This window comes from Choristoneura fumiferana, chromosome 26 (genome assembly GCF_025370935.1).
Source record: "Choristoneura fumiferana chromosome 26, NRCan_CFum_1, whole genome shotgun sequence".
Lineage (NCBI taxonomy): Eukaryota > Metazoa > Arthropoda > Insecta > Lepidoptera > Tortricidae > Choristoneura > Choristoneura fumiferana.
In genome coordinates this window covers 9840891-9857779 of record NC_133497.1, presented here as the reverse complement: position 1 = coordinate 9857779, position 16889 = coordinate 9840891, and the positions used below count along the sequence as shown (strand labels likewise).

The following is a 16889-nucleotide window of genomic DNA, read 5'->3' as shown; positions in this document are numbered from 1 at the left end:
CACCTAAGGAGACAACCCTTCGTTTCTTTTCACCATATTGCTTAAGTTCCACAGGTGGCGCCCTTGGGTACATACCAGGGCGCCTTGGGCGCGCAGTTTGGGAGCCCCTGGGCTTCGACATCATTATTTCTTGATGGCATACCTCTAGTGGCCACATATCGTGTACATACCGCTCGTAGTGCCGGCGGGCGGTGTTGGGCTGCGCGGCGTGCAGACGGCGCCACAGCCGGCGGCGGCAGCCGCCTCGTAGCCGCCCCACGCGCGCACCGACACGTACAGCTCACGCAGTGACACTGTAACACATATAATATATCGTCTACATAAATGTGCAACCGAGAGGGAGAGGAGAGCGGATCCAGCTTAATAACAAGCCTGGGGAATCAAACTGTAACTAATCGCAAATAAAACTTTGACTCTCCCAATCCTGTTCTATATTGTCGCAGAATGATATTCATTTTGTTGGGTCAATGACTTTAGAAAAATCTGCTGTTGGCCCAGACCTAACCCGTTGCAGTGACATGTACGTGATAAGGGTCGAGAGGGTATGGTCGTGTGGTTTTTATTCGGTGGCCCCCGTTGGGGTGAGCCCGAAAGGTCCTCCGCTTCCTCGAGCGGGGGACATGCATAAGGCGCATTTTCAACACGGAAAAAAAGAGGCCAGATGGAGGTCATAAGACCGAAAAAATGACAAATATGTGTTGTATATTAGTTGTCTATGAGAGTGTTTCATAGCAACCGTTGTTGATGATTATATTTCGTTTTACAAAGCATAGTATTTTATTGAGAAATGCATATTCAATGATGGTATCAAATGGATACACAATAAACTGGCGACGAGTCGCGATCGGATCAGCGGGTGCACGAGTGTGAAAACCCGGGGTAGAATATCTTGTGCGAACTGAATTGGGAACTTCGGAATAATGTCGGTTGGCAAGATAGAAGCGTTCGATCATCATAAGGACAATTGGTCGACTTACGTGGATAGACTGGAGCAGTATTTTGTGGTGAATGACGTCAAGGAAGACCGCAAAGTAGCACTGTTAATAACAGCGTTGGGAGCAGAAAGCTATGATTTGTTGGTAACATTGTGCACACCTACCAAACCATCACAAAAAAAATATGGCGAGCTGGTGGAACTAATGTCTGATCATCTGGAACCAGGTAGGAGTATTTTAGCAGAGCGCTATAAGTTTCGTCAACGCAAGCAATCGGCGAACGAGTCTATTGCGGATTATATTGCGGACTTACAGAGGCTAAGTAAGTACTGTGATTTTGGAAACTGGTTGAATGACAGCTTGCGCGATCAACTCGTATGTGGATTGTATAATGAAAACATACGATTACGATTGTTTACAGAAAAAGATTTAAAATTTTCGAAAGCCAAACAGTTAGCAATGCAGATGGAGGCGGCGGAAAAGAACGCAGCGTTGATGCAAAGTGCAGGCCGATCATTGAGAACTGACGGGACAGCGCCATGTTTTGCGATCAACAGTGGCAAGAATCCTAATTGGAGGACGTCGGTACGAAACGATTATTCGAACAATTTCGAATTACCACGAAGGAAGATCAGTTACGAAGAAGCACTACCGATGCCGAACAGGCAGCGAAAAAGCAACAGCAGCGCAAGGCCGGGGACTTCGGGAGCAGCGAGTGGCGGCCGAGCGCGAGTAGGGCCGGACCAAGCGCGGTGTTCTGCGTGCGGCGGCATGCACGTGGCCCACTCATGCAAATTTCGGGTTTATGTTTGTCGTATTTGTAATCAAGAAGGGCACCTCAAGAAAATGTGTCCAAGTTATTGAAAATAACCGGGCAAAACTACATAGAGGAGGAGCACTCAGTAGAAGAAAATTATGACTTAGAGGTAAATCTTTCTTTCGTTAAAGAAAAGGGGTTTAGCAAATACAAACCGTATTTACTTAAATTAAATGTTAATGATCAGGACATTGAAATGGAAATAGACACAGGCAGCACTATTTCTTGCATTAGTTCGGAAGTTTTTGATAAGTATTTTTCTAACTGTAAATTAGTTCCAAGCAATCTAATATTAAAATACTATACAGGGGAAACAGCCCGCACATTAGGAAAATTAAGCCTTGTATTAAGTATAAAAATAAATCGATGTCATTAGATCTGTACGTTATAGCCAACGGCAAAACAAATTTACTAGGCAGACAGTGGCTCGAGGAATTAGGAATAAATATATGTGACAGATCTGAACTAGTGAATTTTGTTAAGGCGTCAAATGAATTTAACGTCTCCAATCTTAGTTCCAGATTTAAGAGTGTTTTTGCTGATGGGCTGGGGACGTATAACGGCGGGCTCGTGTCATTGCGGGTACGGCCGGACGCGCGGCCCGTGTACATACGCGCGCGTCCTCTGGCGTACGCACTGCGAGAGCCGGTCGAGCGTGAGCTGGTGCGGCTGGAGAGAGAAGGCATCATCACACCCGTCGAAACTTCCGAGTGGGCTACGCCCATCGTACCGGTGATCAAGTCTGACGGATCGATTCGCATATGTGGCGATTATAAGATAAGTCTTAACAAACATTTGGACGTGGACCGTTTTCCTTTGCCTAGGATCGAAGACTTGTTTGTTAGATTACATGGGGGACATAAATTTAGTAAAATAGATCTTTCTCAAGCTTATGCCCAATTAGTTCTAGATGATACAGCTAGGTATACGGTGATAAATACCCATAAAGGTTTATATAAATATAACCGATTGATTTATGGTTTATCTCAAGCCCAGGGATTTTTCAAAGAATCTTGAGCAGATGTTTGCAGACATGCCAAGAGTGGGGTGTTTCTGGATGACGTGATCATAACAGGTGAAGACGACCGTGAACATGTGGAAAACTTTATAAGGTATTTGAAAGGTTGGAAAGATACGGGTTAAAGATTAAAAAAGAGAAATGTTCTTTTCTTGCGGATTCAGTAACTTATTTAGGATATGTGGTGGATAAAGACGGACTGCATACCTGTCCTAAAAAAGTTAAAGATATTTTGAATGTAACTACGCCGAATAACGTTAGCGAATTACGTTCTTTTCTTGGTATGACCATGTACTATGCTAAATTTGTGAAGAACATCAGTACATTGTTGACACCTCTTTATGAGTTGTTAAAGAAAATATTAGGTTCGAGTGGAGCCAGAAGTGTGAAGACGCATTTAATGAGGTGAAGCGATTGTTGGCTTCCAGTAAAGTGCTGGCTCACTATTCGCCAGAGCTGCCGTTGGTCCTGACGACAGACGCGAGTAGCGTGGGCGTGGGCGCGGTCATCTCACACACGTGGCCGGATGGTACGGAGCGCCCGATCGCATACGCTTCTCGAGTGTTGAATAAAGCAGAAAAGTCGTATTCGCAGATAGAAAGAGAAGCGCTAGCGATTATCTACGGAGTTAAAAAATTTCACCAGTACTTGTACGGCCGAAAATTCGTTTTGAGGACAGATCACAAGCCTTTGGTGACTATATTTGGAGACAAGCCGGAATTCCAGTAATGGCGGCTAGCCGGATGCAAAGATGGGCTATCATATTAGGTGGATATCAATATGATATTGAGTATGTACACACCACGAAGAATGGGGCAGATGCGCTTTCACGTTTACCGCCACGCAGGGAAGATGAGCAGCAACAGGAAACGGAAATTACATATTTGAATTTCGTGCAAGGCTTTCTTCCGCGGACAAACCAAGATGTAAGGAAGGCAACGGAAAAAGATGGTATCTTAAAGAAAGTACTATATTTTATCAAAGCTGGCTGGCCACCAAATTGCCCAAACAAAGAATTGACACCATATTTTTCCAGAAGACATGAATTATACGTTGAGAGTGGTTGTATTATGTGGGGTTATCGAATTATAATTCCCGAAGACTTAAGGGCAGATATATTAAAAGAGTTGCATAGCAGTCACCAGGGCATTGTCAAAATGAAAAGTATAGCAAGAAGTTTTGTTTGGTGGCCCAACATAGATCAAGAGATAGAAATGATTAGTCGAGAGTGTTTTATATGTGCAGTTGAAGCTGCATCGCCACCCAGAGTGAAGCCACAACCTTGGCCATACCATTCTGAACCATGGAGTAGATTACACATGGACTTTTTGGGACCTTACGAAGGCAAAACTTTTTTAATTATAATAGATGCAACTACTAAATGGATTGAAGCCTTTCACATGGCAAGGACAACAGCAAACGCTGTGATTAAAGTATTGAGAGAAACATTCGCTAGATTTGGACTGCCTAAGGAGTTAGTGTCGGATAATGGACCACCGTTCACGAGTCAAGAAGTAGATAATTTCATGAAGTTAAATGGCATAGTACACACTTTTACAGCGCCGTATCATCCCGCGTCTAACGGAGCTGCCGAAGGGGCAGTAAAATTATGCAAGAGAGCTATTAAAAAGGCAGTAAGAGAAGGCTTAGACATAGAGGAAACTTTACAAACCTTCCTGCTCAATTATCGTAACTGTGAGCAAGGTACTACCGGGGAAACTCCAGCCATGTTACTGCAGAAGCGACCTCTGCGCTCGAGATTAGACTTGTTAAGAGCCACGAGGACAGTAGAAGCGAAAGTGCATGCTAGTCAGAAAAAACAAATAGAATCAGCTGGGGGAAGCCGACCTAAGCAAGTAGATGAAGGTGATCCAGTATGGATGCGCGAATTTAACGTGAGGGATAGATGGGTGCCTGGCACTATTTCCAAGGTAACGGGATCTCGAAATTTTGTAGTTACAAAGGAAAATGGTACCACATGCAATAGGCACTTGGATCAGTTAAAAAAAAGAGTCGTCTATTGTGTGCCGAATTCAGATTCGTCAGACGTTGAGCCGGAAGGGATCTCAGACAGGGAAACCGTATCGCCGGAACCGGGACCATCGCAGCCCGCTAGTACGACGGCGCCCGCACTGACACAAGCCCCAGTTCCGGAGCCGAAACGTATCAGGAGACCTCCTGTCCGTTATGGTTTCGAATTTGACTGAGATTGCTAAATTTTCGGTTTTAAGAGGCATTTAGTTATTGTTTAGTTTAAAGTAGTTCTTTGTTTAGTTCCTTACTTTTGTTTGTATTATTTAAGTTAGGTACAGTAAGTTAAGAGAGAGGGTGTTGTATATTAGTTGTCTATGAGAGTGTTTCATAGCAACCGTTGTTGATGATTATATTTCGTTTTACAAAGCATAGTATTTTATTTAGAAATGTATATTCAATGATGGTATCAAATGGATACACAATAATATGTGAAGCGGTTTCACCTCTCATGGATACCTTTTATTTGACAGATACATGTGATGCCATCTCAGTCTATTCGGACAAAACAAACAGAGACGGCACCACAGATATTTCTCACGTAAAATTAAGCTACGAATTTTGAAACAGGGGGTAAAAGTTGGTCCAAAACTAACTCTCAAGCAGCGTGTGTTATCTGTCGGGATCACTCACGGTCTTTGAGGGAGTGCGCCAGCTTGAATGGCTCCTTCCTGTCCCGGTAGAACTGCCTCAGCTGCTGAAGGAACGCGCGGTCTTCTGGAGTCTGCTCCTTTTCCTCGTCGTCGCTGTATTTTGGCGCGCCGTTGCGGAGAGACAGGCGGCGGGGCGTTTGCTGAAGAAGGAAATAGAAATTTGAAATAACCTAATCAACTTACATTTATTGATCAGGCGTTACTTGGCGAAGGTCTCTAGCAATCATGAACTTATAGCCCCCTCGCTGTCAGAGGAGAATGAATGTTTGCTTGTAATTGATTTCAGCGCCATCTATCGCACCACAGGATCACTTACCTCTGCGGGCGCCACCATCCCTCGCTGTCAGAGAAGCGCAAAGAGGGCGAGTACTTGCCAGATACGAAACTCCCTTTACTGAATGTTTAGCTCTTACTGATTTCAGTGTCATTTAGTTATCTATCACACCACAGGTGCACTTACCTACACGGGAGGGGGTGGGCGCCACCCCCACCCCCTCGCTGCTATCAGAGGAGCGCGAACAGGGGAGTGCTTTCCAGATACGAAGTTCTTTCACTGTAAGGCTGTCATGTATTACAGCATTATTTCAGTGGCACTCACCTCGGGGGGCGGGGGCGGGCGGCGCCCCCCTCGCTGTCGAGGAGCGCGAGGAGGGCGAGGGCGAGTGCTTGCTGGCGCGGCGCCGGCGCGGCCGCGCGGCCGCCCCTTCAGCTTCGGTGCCAGCTGGTTGCACACGAACTCGTGCCCCTCCAGCTCGGGGTACTCGAACGTGTCCTGGAAATGGCAACAAAAAGGTCATATGAGCGGTTTTTTTTTTAATTTCATGGGCACAATAGGGAATATTGCGCAAAACTGCGCAGGGGGGTCACTAGCACAAACCGTAAACAAACCGCCATGACAACGTCTGTTCTTTTAGTTATTTATAGGTAATAGTGTGTCGAGTTTGGGTCAATAAGTCTCCCCACGCACCTTGCAGTACAGTATCCTCGTGTTCTTGGTGGGCGCGGCGTACCCCCCCAGCGCTGCGACCAGGCGTCCCGCAGCCAGTCCCCCCCCTCTATCACACAGCCAGCCCCACGCACCTTGCAGTACAGTATCCTCGTGTTCTTGGTGGGCGCGGCGTACCCCCCCCCCAGCGCTGCAACCAGGCTGTCCCGCAGCCAGTCCCCCCCCTCTATCACACAGCCAGCCCCACGCACCTTGCAGTACAGTATCCTCGTGTTCTTGGTGGGCGCGGCGTACCCCCCCCCCCGCGCCAACCAGGCTGTCCCGCAGCCAGTCCCCCCCTCTATCACACAGCCAGCCCCACGCACCTTGCAGTACAGTATCCTCGTGTTCTTGGTGGGCGCGGCGTACCCCCAACGCTGCGACCAGGCTGTCCCGCAGCCAGTCCCCCCCCTCTATCACAGCAGCCCCACGCACCTTGCAGTACAGTATCCTCGTGTTCTTGGTGGGCGCGGCGTACCCCCCCAGCGCTGCGACCAGGCTGTCCCGCAGCCAGTCCCCCCCCTCTATCACACAGCCAGCCCCACGCACCTTGCAGTACAGTATCCTCGTGTTCTTGGTGGCGCGGCGTACCCCCCCCCCCCAGCGCTGCAACCAGGCTGTCCCGCAGCCAGTCCCCCCTCTATCACACAGCCAGCCCCACGCACCTTGCAGTACAGTATCCTCGTGTTCTTGGTGGGCGCGGCGTACCCCCCCAGCGCTGCGACCAGGCTGTCCCGCAGCCAGTCCCCCCCCCCTCTATCACACAGCCAGCCCCACGCACCTTGCAGTACAGTATCCTCGTGTTCTTGGTGGGCGCGGCGTACCCCCCCAGCGCTGCGACCAGGCTGTCCCGCAGCCAGTCCCCCCCCCCCTCTATCACACAGCCAGCCCCACGCACCTTGCAGTACAGTATCCTCGTGTTCTTGGTGGGCGCGGCGTACCCCCCCAGCGCTGCGACCAGGCTGTCCGCAGCCAGTCACCCCCCTCTATCACACAGCCAGCCCCACGCACCTTGCAGTACAGTATCCTCGTGTTCTTGGTGGGCGCGGCGTACCCCCCCAGCGCTGCGACCAGGCTGTCCCGCAGCCAGTCACCCTGGATGCCCTCGAGCCGCGACAGCAGCGCCCGGTAGCGGCAGTAGCGAGGGTAGGAGAACACCACCACGCCGGGGCTGTCCACGTCCTCGTCTGAAACAAGAAAGGTCATGAGTGGGACTATACTTTTTTTTTTATTCGACTGGACCATAAACATCTGCAACACCAGAGTTATTGCAGACGCGTTGCCAACCTAGAGGTCTAAGATGGGATACCTCACGTGCCAGTAATTTCACCGGCTGTCTTACTCTCCACGCCGAAACACAACAGTGCAAGCACTGCTGCTTCACGGCAGGATTAGCGAGCAAGATGGTGGTAGCAATCCGGGCGGACCTTGCACAAGGTCCTACCACCTGGGAAGTACCACTTGGGAGCATACTCTAACGACCAAACTAGGTACACTTGGTGGGTTTAAGTAGAGAAGGTCTGAAGATTGCTTTTTGGAGTCTCTTTGTATTTTTTATTTCAACTCCAAGTTTTGTTACTTTTACGGTCATCCCATAAAATCCATATTGAAAATACAAACTGAAACATAGATGCACAGATAAACCAGAAAAAGAGACCAGCGCTGGAAATCGAACCCACAACAACTGGCAACTAACTGTGTGAACAAGCTGAGATATGTGTTGCATAGGAGAAATTTGTGTCTGTACTCCTGTCCAGTTGTAGTGTAGGGGTATAGCACGCAGCACGGAAACTGAGGACCTGGGTTCGATTCCCAGCGCTGGTCTCTTTTTCTGGGTTTTCTGTGCATTAGAGATGGGTAAATCCGGATCTGAAGATCCAAAAGAGTCAGATCCTCAAGCGGATCCGAATCCCTTAATGACTCCTTTCAAATCTTATCGACTCCGGAGGTACTAACTCCGACCAAGTCCGGCCGGATCGAGCGGCTCGTGATCGCCGTCACACTCACTCGCTCCGCTTTCACTCTCGGCTGGATCGGATCGGATCTTATTACGTTTGGTCGGGCGCTGAGTGAGCCGGTATACCTACCGAACCGAGCCGGGCCGGATCGGCCATAGATAAATTAATAATCGCTCGAAAGAACCGGAGTCAATAAAGGAGTCTGATTCAATAAGCGGATTCGGTACCGACACCGGAGCTGGATCTAGTGAGTCAGATCACTTCGCGGAGTTGAGATTACCCATGTCTACTGCATAAATATGTTTCAGTTGTATTTTCGATATGGTCTGAAGACTTAACCTCGTTGAGTTTCTTGCCGGATTCTTCTCGACAGAGGTTTTCCGAAACGGTGATAGTTTTTTTTGTCATTCATAAGTCTTTGTTATAGCCTAAATTGAATAAAGATACTTTGACTTTACATTGCCAGCATCTCTAAAGTAAGCAAAAAATCGTTTTCACACCTCTCCTTCAGAAAAGTAACTTTTCCTCCCTGACGAGAGGGAGCAAAGTGCAACTTTTCTGTTCAAGGCTTTTCTAAGTGTTTTATTGCAAATGTCATTTTTTTTAAATTGATAATTGTAAAGCTATGCCATTTTCTATGCTGGCTGTTCTTTAATAATGATGAAAAGTTGTATGAGCCACTCGGGAGCAAAATTATTTTCATCTTGGGCGTTAACACTTGAATCCCTCATTACGCTCAGGATTCTACTTTGCAGAATCCTTCGCTACATTCTGGATTCAATGTACCTACACCCTCGCCGTTAATACACCATTTTGCTCCCTTGTGACACAAATAACTATTTCATTCGTCTATTGCGCTTCTACTAATTCCCGCTACCTACTACTGACGAATTACCCAGTACTGGCGCCCTCTCCACCGTCAGCACTTAGCGCCGTTTCTTGTACTTCAATTGTTATTAAAATTACATATTCCATAACCGTTGCAGAGTTCCTTCTATGGAGACGATCCTGGCTGGACCACCACATCTTAAAGGGCACTAATATTGAGAGTAGACAGCAGCACTCTATATTGCCAAACTACGAACTGTATATACCCCAGCTCCGCGGTGTGGAAGGACGGAGACCACACACTAAGGGCTGTTTCACCACATCATTGATTAGTGTTAACTGAAGGTTAAATGTGATGCCGTCTCTATTTGTTTGTTCGAATAGACGGAGGCGGCATCACATTTAACCGTGTTAAAACTAATCAATGGATGGTGAAACAGTCCCTAAATATTTTCCCAAAAAAGTCGGTATGAAAGTTCACTACTGATTCCCAACAGGCAAGTGTGTCACCAGCCGGTGGCCCATGAGGGGCAAGTTGATTGCTGAGAAAAATATGAAATACTTTTATTTGGCCTGTTATTTTTCTAACGATACAAATTTATTCAATTAAAGAAGAGAAAGAGGAAAGAGAGAGAGGGAGTATGAATTGTAGGTAAAGCCGAGAGCACATGAAGCCTTACATCAACGGCCATTTAATTTGGTTGCTTTACATTAGGCAATTTTTGGAACCTATAGAGGGGGGGGGGGCTGCTGTTTTACCCTACTAAACGATTTTACGCAATCGACAATCGATGTTGCACTTCGTGCGCGTGGGAAGCGTTTTTTTTGCTCACTGTTCGGTATTAATTCGAAAAAGACCTGGCAACCCCGGTAGTGACTCATTGTTGTCGCATGGTATCCATTACCAGCTCCCCACTACTCACTGATGGCGCTCTCTTTCCCGCTCCACGTCGCTAAAGTCGAGCCGTGCGCGGTGCAGCGGCTGCGTGCGGCGCGGCTGCGCGGGGGTGCGCACGCGCCGCGCCACACGGCGCGCAGCCCCCACTCCCACGAGGCGCCGGCGCACAGCCACGACAGCAGGTCTGACGCCCGGAGCACCACCTTGTCGTTTATTGCTAGAACCTCGTCCTGGAAAGAGAAGAAGCTTGGTGAGTCGAAAGCAGGGCTGGCAGCATAACGTCGTGTACGCGGTTCCCGGGCACCATGCCGCAGATGATAGCGACGTCGGGACGGTGACTCAACGGGTCACGCCGTTTTGTCACCAATTAGTTTTAAATAATATTGATTATAAATATGTATGTTAGTCTGTAAGGTATTTATTGTATGGGCCAAGTTGCCCGAAATAAATGAATTGATTTATTTATTTATAACCTAACCAGCAAAAATTTAGCAAACCCCCGACTTTGTCTCTTCAAAGTTCAATATCTCAAAAACGGCTGAACCGATTTTGATTAAACATGTCTAAGAATCATCGCTAGAAAACGTGATTTCAAATAAAAAAACCGCATTCAAATCGGTCCACCAGTTTAAGAGCTACGGTGCCACACACAGATACACATAGCGGTCTTTGTCACTTCTAAGTTCAATATCTCAAAAACGGCTGAACCGATTTTGATGATACAGGTCTAAGAATCATCGCTAGAAAACGTGATTTCAAGTTAAAAAAACCGCATTCAAATCGGTCCACCAGTTTAAGAGCTACGGTGCCACACACAGATACACATAACGGTCTTTGTCACTTCAAAGTTCAATATCTCAAAAACGGCTGAACCGATTTTGATTAAACATGTCTAATAATCATCGCTAGAAAACGTGATTTCAAATTAAAAAACCGCATTCAAATCGGTCCACCAGTTTAAGAGCTACGGTGCCACACACATACACGCATAGCGGTCAAACTCATAACACCCCTCTTTTAGCGTCGGGGGTTAAAAATAGACTTCACGGGTCACGCAAGTAGGTATCAGTAGTAATAAAGCGTCGTAGTCAAGTTCTCTAACTATGGGCATTATTCAATACGTGTATTTCAACTAACGCGTTTTTTCAGTTCCGCTCCCACAGAAGCGTACCGTAACCGTAGATTAAGTAAAACTAATTAACAATAAGCCGTATTGCTGAGCCAGCAGTGGGCTGCATTTTATATGGTGCGGAAGGGGTAATTGAATAAAGCACACAGGCTTCTCAGTGGAGAGGGCACAGCAGGCCCGGCCTTTAAACATAAACGTTACAAACTACCATCCTTTAGCACTAATATTATAAACGCGAAAGTTTGTATGAATGTGTGTATGTAGGGGTGTTATTACTCTTTCACGCGATAACTACTGAATAGATTTTAATATAACTTACAAGGGTGTGAGTTTGAACGTGATCCAAAATTAGTATTTCTTGTTATTAATGCGGACAATATACATCATACATAATATATACAACATGTATGTATATTAGAACAACATTTAATTTTTGTCTACTTTCATCCCGATATTTCTAAAACAGGATCGCAATAAAAATACTGAAATCTCAAAGCTGGTTTTAGCTATATACATACTTAAATACATTACACGTCCCGAGAGCAAACATTCGTATTACTCGTACAAATATCTGCCCCGACTAAGGATCGAACCCAGGACCTCACGCTTCAGTCAGGATTATACTTAACGCCTGTTGCAAATACGCCGCAACACTTAACTAAAAACTTTGCTAATGAAAACAAGCAGGAGTCTATTTTAAACATGCTTTATGGTAGTCTACTAGGGTCGCTTACTATTTCTGGTGTAACAATAAGACTAACCCCCTTATTCATAAACTAACAAGCCTATGTTAACTAACAAATGCTTTGTCCCTTTCTAACAAATACAAAATGTCGAAGTGACAAGACAGGAAAACGATTTTAGCGGCATTTTAACTAAAATAGGTTTGATTGTCGTTTATAAAAAGGGGGTAAGACTTTGTATTGTATTGTCTGACAGGGGTTGCCCCCCCCCCCTCCCTCCACAAAGTGTCTGCAATGAAGGATGTGATTTCTAATGAAGTCTAAATTGGTTTATACTATGACGAAAGTAGAGTTGAAATTTTATCATGTTTGATACCATTTGATACGTAAGTAATATTTCCAAAAAGCGCTGAATATCAACCAAAACTTCATAGTTATTGTATATTCACCTATGATGAGTTCTGTGACACTTGAATTTCCGAATTACGCATACTATGTTCGTAAAATATTTTTTAAAAATAATTTATTTATTTTGAAGCAAAATAATACAAAAAAAATGTAAAACTGTACTTTTTTAAAAAATATTAGAATATCAGTGTCCATTAAATAGACTCCATGGAATACGATAGAAGAATATTAATTTTTTTAATGACGCAATGTGTGAATCGGACAGAGTAGTGACGTGCACAACATTATCGGCAATTGGCTAAGTAAAGTTTTTTGGAGAGGCGCTAATTATATTTTTTTTCGATAGTCGACGTCTTAATAATCGAGGAACTGCAGCTCTTTTATTTTTATTTCCTCTTATTAATTAGAAATATTTTTTTAAGTGGTCGATATGACGTTTGTGAGATTGAAATTGCAGAACCGTTGAGGGCTTAGTACTTAGTAGAAACAGTAAAAAAAAAAACAAGTCAACTGTCACTGCTGTCACTGTCAAGTAGAATCTAACCTAAAACCGTTTTATTTACTTTGCGATTTGGTGCGTGCGATCAGTGTTTTTTGGATAATTTTTAAAGACCTCTCAGCACAAACTCAGTACTTTAAAATTTGCCGCATTTCTCCACGACCTTTGCATGATAATTGGACCACGATTGGATAGTTTCGACGACTATTTTGGCTCTGCTTCTTCGACAACGCTATCTTGCAGTCTCGACGACACTTGGCTTGATATTTGGACTGCCTTACGAGTAAATTCGAATCACAGTATCCCTACAATGGATTCAGACGACTCCGACAGTATTCGAGTTGAAATGGAGCATTACAGAAATGTTCTCTAATGCTTTGTACGTTGGTCTATGAAATACAGACGAGATTTTCAGAATTCTGCGTATTTATGCATCCTAGTCTTTACAAGCGACTTGGTGCAAGTCAGCTTCATCTTCCACTGCAAGTTGCTCATCAACAACATGATTATACGAACCCTCTAGCCTTCAACATCAAACACAGCAAAGGAGAACATAACAGAAGGGAGAGATATCGTGTTTTTTTACCAAAACAATAAAAGGACATGGTCTCAGTAAGAGTCATGCTATACATTAAAATATTTATGCACAAATGGGTTTATATTCTTTATTTCAAAGTGTATTGAAGGAAGAGTTTCTGCTAAATCATTTACAGAATGAAGTGGCTTTGTGTGGCTACTAAAAAGGGGGTGATTCCATATAAAGTCATAGTGACCTTGAGGTTACATGTGAAATGCGTGATTTGAAGATTAAAAGAATCCGTATTTTTGAAGTGTCTCTGTTATTAACCATAACCACATAAAATTATGTAGACAAAGCTGTCTTATTGCATGTGTTTTAGATAGTTTTAGTTAATTTGCAGAGTAATATAATAAAAATGCAATAATTTATATTGTTTTATTTCATAAATACACAAATTATCATAAAAACATTTAGCATAAACATATGTCTCAAAAGACCTGATTTATTGGAACATGTATATAATATTCCTGGCAAAGGGTAATTTAAAAACAAGTCGTATTTTTAATAAATTAAATATTGTGCCATCCCCATAAAGGCATTAGAAGTACTACTAAGAAATACAAGGAAATATAACACAAATATTATTAGGTCACTATGTGTTAAAACGGGATTTTAGTTTACTTTTGCATCAAAAGATGTCACTATCTCGTCTCAGGAAAAGCTGAATCGCGCTGTAAAGATTTTCCGGCAGGCTATAAAAGGGCTGTCAATCATATTAAACTTTTCATGTCCTAAGCAACCATGGTTTGATTAACTTGTGTGTTATATGTGTAAACAATATGCGTACCATTGATCATAAGTTATAACAAAACCGTGGTGATTTACTTGTATTTTTAGTACTTGTACTTGTGACAGTGACCCTAGATTGTATTGTTTGTTCTACCAGTTGAACTGGATGTGTGTATATATACTAGCTTTTGCCCGCGCTTCGCCCGCGTGGAATTCGGTTGTTCCGCGCTGTTCTCTCGGGAACTGTTTATTTTTTCCAGGATAAAAAGTAGCCTATATCACTCTGTGGCCCATAAACAATCTCTATGCCAAAATCACGTCGATCCGTCGCTCCAATGCGACGTGAAAGACGGAGAAACATACAAACACATACACTTTCGCATTTATAATATTAGTATGGATATATATGGCATTCAACCGTTTTATTTTGTCTGACTCTAATACATACATGACCGGGAATCGAACCTAATCAAAATCTCTGTGAGCAATGTTACAAATTCTGCACATTTTTTCGTTATTTTTGATGATGTAAATCATAAGTGAAAAGAAACATATTTACAAGATTTTATTCGACTTGCAATGTACGAGTATGTATGTATTATAATTATAAACCAAAATGAGAATACAAATTTAAAGTACCATTAGCTTAGCACAGCAGTACTTATACTGATTACAGATTAGATGACAATGCAAGACAAGTATAGTCAACAAAAGTATTGTGAGGAAAAATAAAAGCTTACACAAATAAAAACCAAAAATGATATTATTAAGAAAAAAATTTTGCTGACTGTACTTTTTATCGACTGTACTTGCATTGTCAACTAAAAATACATTTCTGTATTAAGAGATTGTCATGTTCAAAATTACATTTCCGTGCTAAATCTTAAATCTATTCTATTCTCTTCCATTAACCATTGAGGAGTTTTGTGGTACTTCTATGCCTCTTTTTTTATGGAAAAATGCATGTCCTTGGGAAAAACAGGTTATGCTCCTTCACTGGCTTTTTCTTGCAACCAAAATAAAAACACCAATGTGTGTTTACATCCACCTGAAAAAAAGATCAAAATTATTATAAATCTTTACTTATATTTAATATTATAAACGTGAAAGGAACTCTGTCTGTCTATCTGTTAACTTTTCATGCTTCAACCGCTGAACTGATTTAGCCGAAATTCATTATGTAGGTAGTTGGAGTCCCGAGGAAGAACATAGGCTACTTTTTATCTCACAGTTTTATCCCGAAAAAATACATAGTACTTGCAGGAAAGCAATAAGCGAATTCTTCCTAGACAGAGTCGCGGGCAACAGCTAGTTATAATATAATGTTTCACTAACCACAGAAATTTTACTCTATCATAATATTTACCAGCCAATGCAGAACAACATCACCTGTCGCATCAATCACATTGTCAGTTGATATCTAAGTAAATGGTCACAATATAGGTAATAATTATGTTTTTGTTATTCTGTGCTCTCAAACAACTTTGGTCCGGCAACATATTCAACTTTTGATGCCCTAAAATGTAATGTAAAAAAAATAGACAAGAAACTGTATTGATATACTTTTGTACTTACGTTCATCCATTTTACCGGTGCGGACAAGAGTGCTTTATCTCCTTTGATTTCGGCAACATTGCATACTTATCACTGGTGTCAAAATATTCTAGACTCATAGCCATGTGTGGCAAGTTCCTTGAATCTGCTCGCACAAATTCACTCATTTCGTATTGAAAACTGAAGCCGCTAAAATAGAAAATATGGTCCAAAAGTCAAGCCACGTATCGTCGAGACTGCAAGATAGCGTTGTCGAAGAAGCAGAGCCAAAATAGTCTTCGAAACTATCCAATCGTGGTCCAATTATCATGCAAAGGTCGTGGAGAAATGCGGCAAATTTTAAAGTACTGAGTTTGTGCTGAGAGGTCTTTAAAAATTATCCAAAAAACACTGATCGCACCAAATCGCAAAGTAAATAAAACGGTTTTAGGTTAGATTCTACTTGACAGTGACAGCAGTGACAGTTGACTTCGTTTTTTTTTTTTTAGTGTTTCTACTAAGTACTAAGCCCTCAACGGTTCTGCAATTTCAATCTCACAAACGTCATATCGACCACTTAAAAAATATTTCTAATTAATAAGAGGAAATAAAAATAAAAGAGCTGCAGTTCCTCGATTATTAAGACATCGACTATCGAAGAAAAATATATTTAGCACCTCTTCAAAAAACTTTACTTAGCCAATTGCCGCGGTGCATTATTCGATGACAATGAACAATAAGATATTTTAATTTTTAAACAAAACTTGCAAGACTGTAAACGCGGCAACAACACTTCAGCATCATTTATGGCTTACAAAATGCTGAAGTTGCTGGAGGATACGTGCCAACATGTAACTGGCAAAAACTGGGCGAAATTGGTTGAAAAAACAAAAATATTATACTCTACAGAACTGTGAGCGTTTCGTTCGGATAGTCAGGTTGCAAGATGAATTGAACATCAATGTCGCCGATATAATAATTCAGATACCACACATTCTAACAGTAGTAATGAGGGTGCAATTTCTTCTGAAACTGGTGAATAAAGATATATTTGTATTTTTTGTTTTATTTAAACATATTAATTAGCACATACAATTAGGTTTATATTTTATTTGTTTGCCGACCATACTTTTCTATGAAAACTGCACGCTGATAGATAACGATATCTGTTAGCTGATGTAACCAGACTTTACACGTTCCACGCG

At 43.1% G+C, this 16889-nt stretch overlaps 1 protein-coding gene and 1 pseudogene across 1 annotated transcript; one reads left to right on the top strand and one right to left on the bottom strand.

Annotated features, from left to right (window-relative positions):
* The window catches only part of LOC141443143 (AT-rich interactive domain-containing protein 5B-like), a 136353-nt pseudogene that overhangs the window by 3573 nt on the left and 115891 nt on the right, over positions 1 to 16889 (bottom strand).
* LOC141443071 (uncharacterized) lies at positions 885 to 3499 on the top strand. The gene is made up of 4 exons (XM_074108282.1): positions 885 to 1520; positions 1601 to 1704; positions 2274 to 2492; positions 3199 to 3499. The coding sequence occupies exons 1-4, from the start codon at positions 921 to 923 to the stop codon at positions 3497 to 3499; spliced, it is 1224 nt and encodes a 407-aa protein (XP_073964383.1). The 5' UTR covers positions 885 to 920.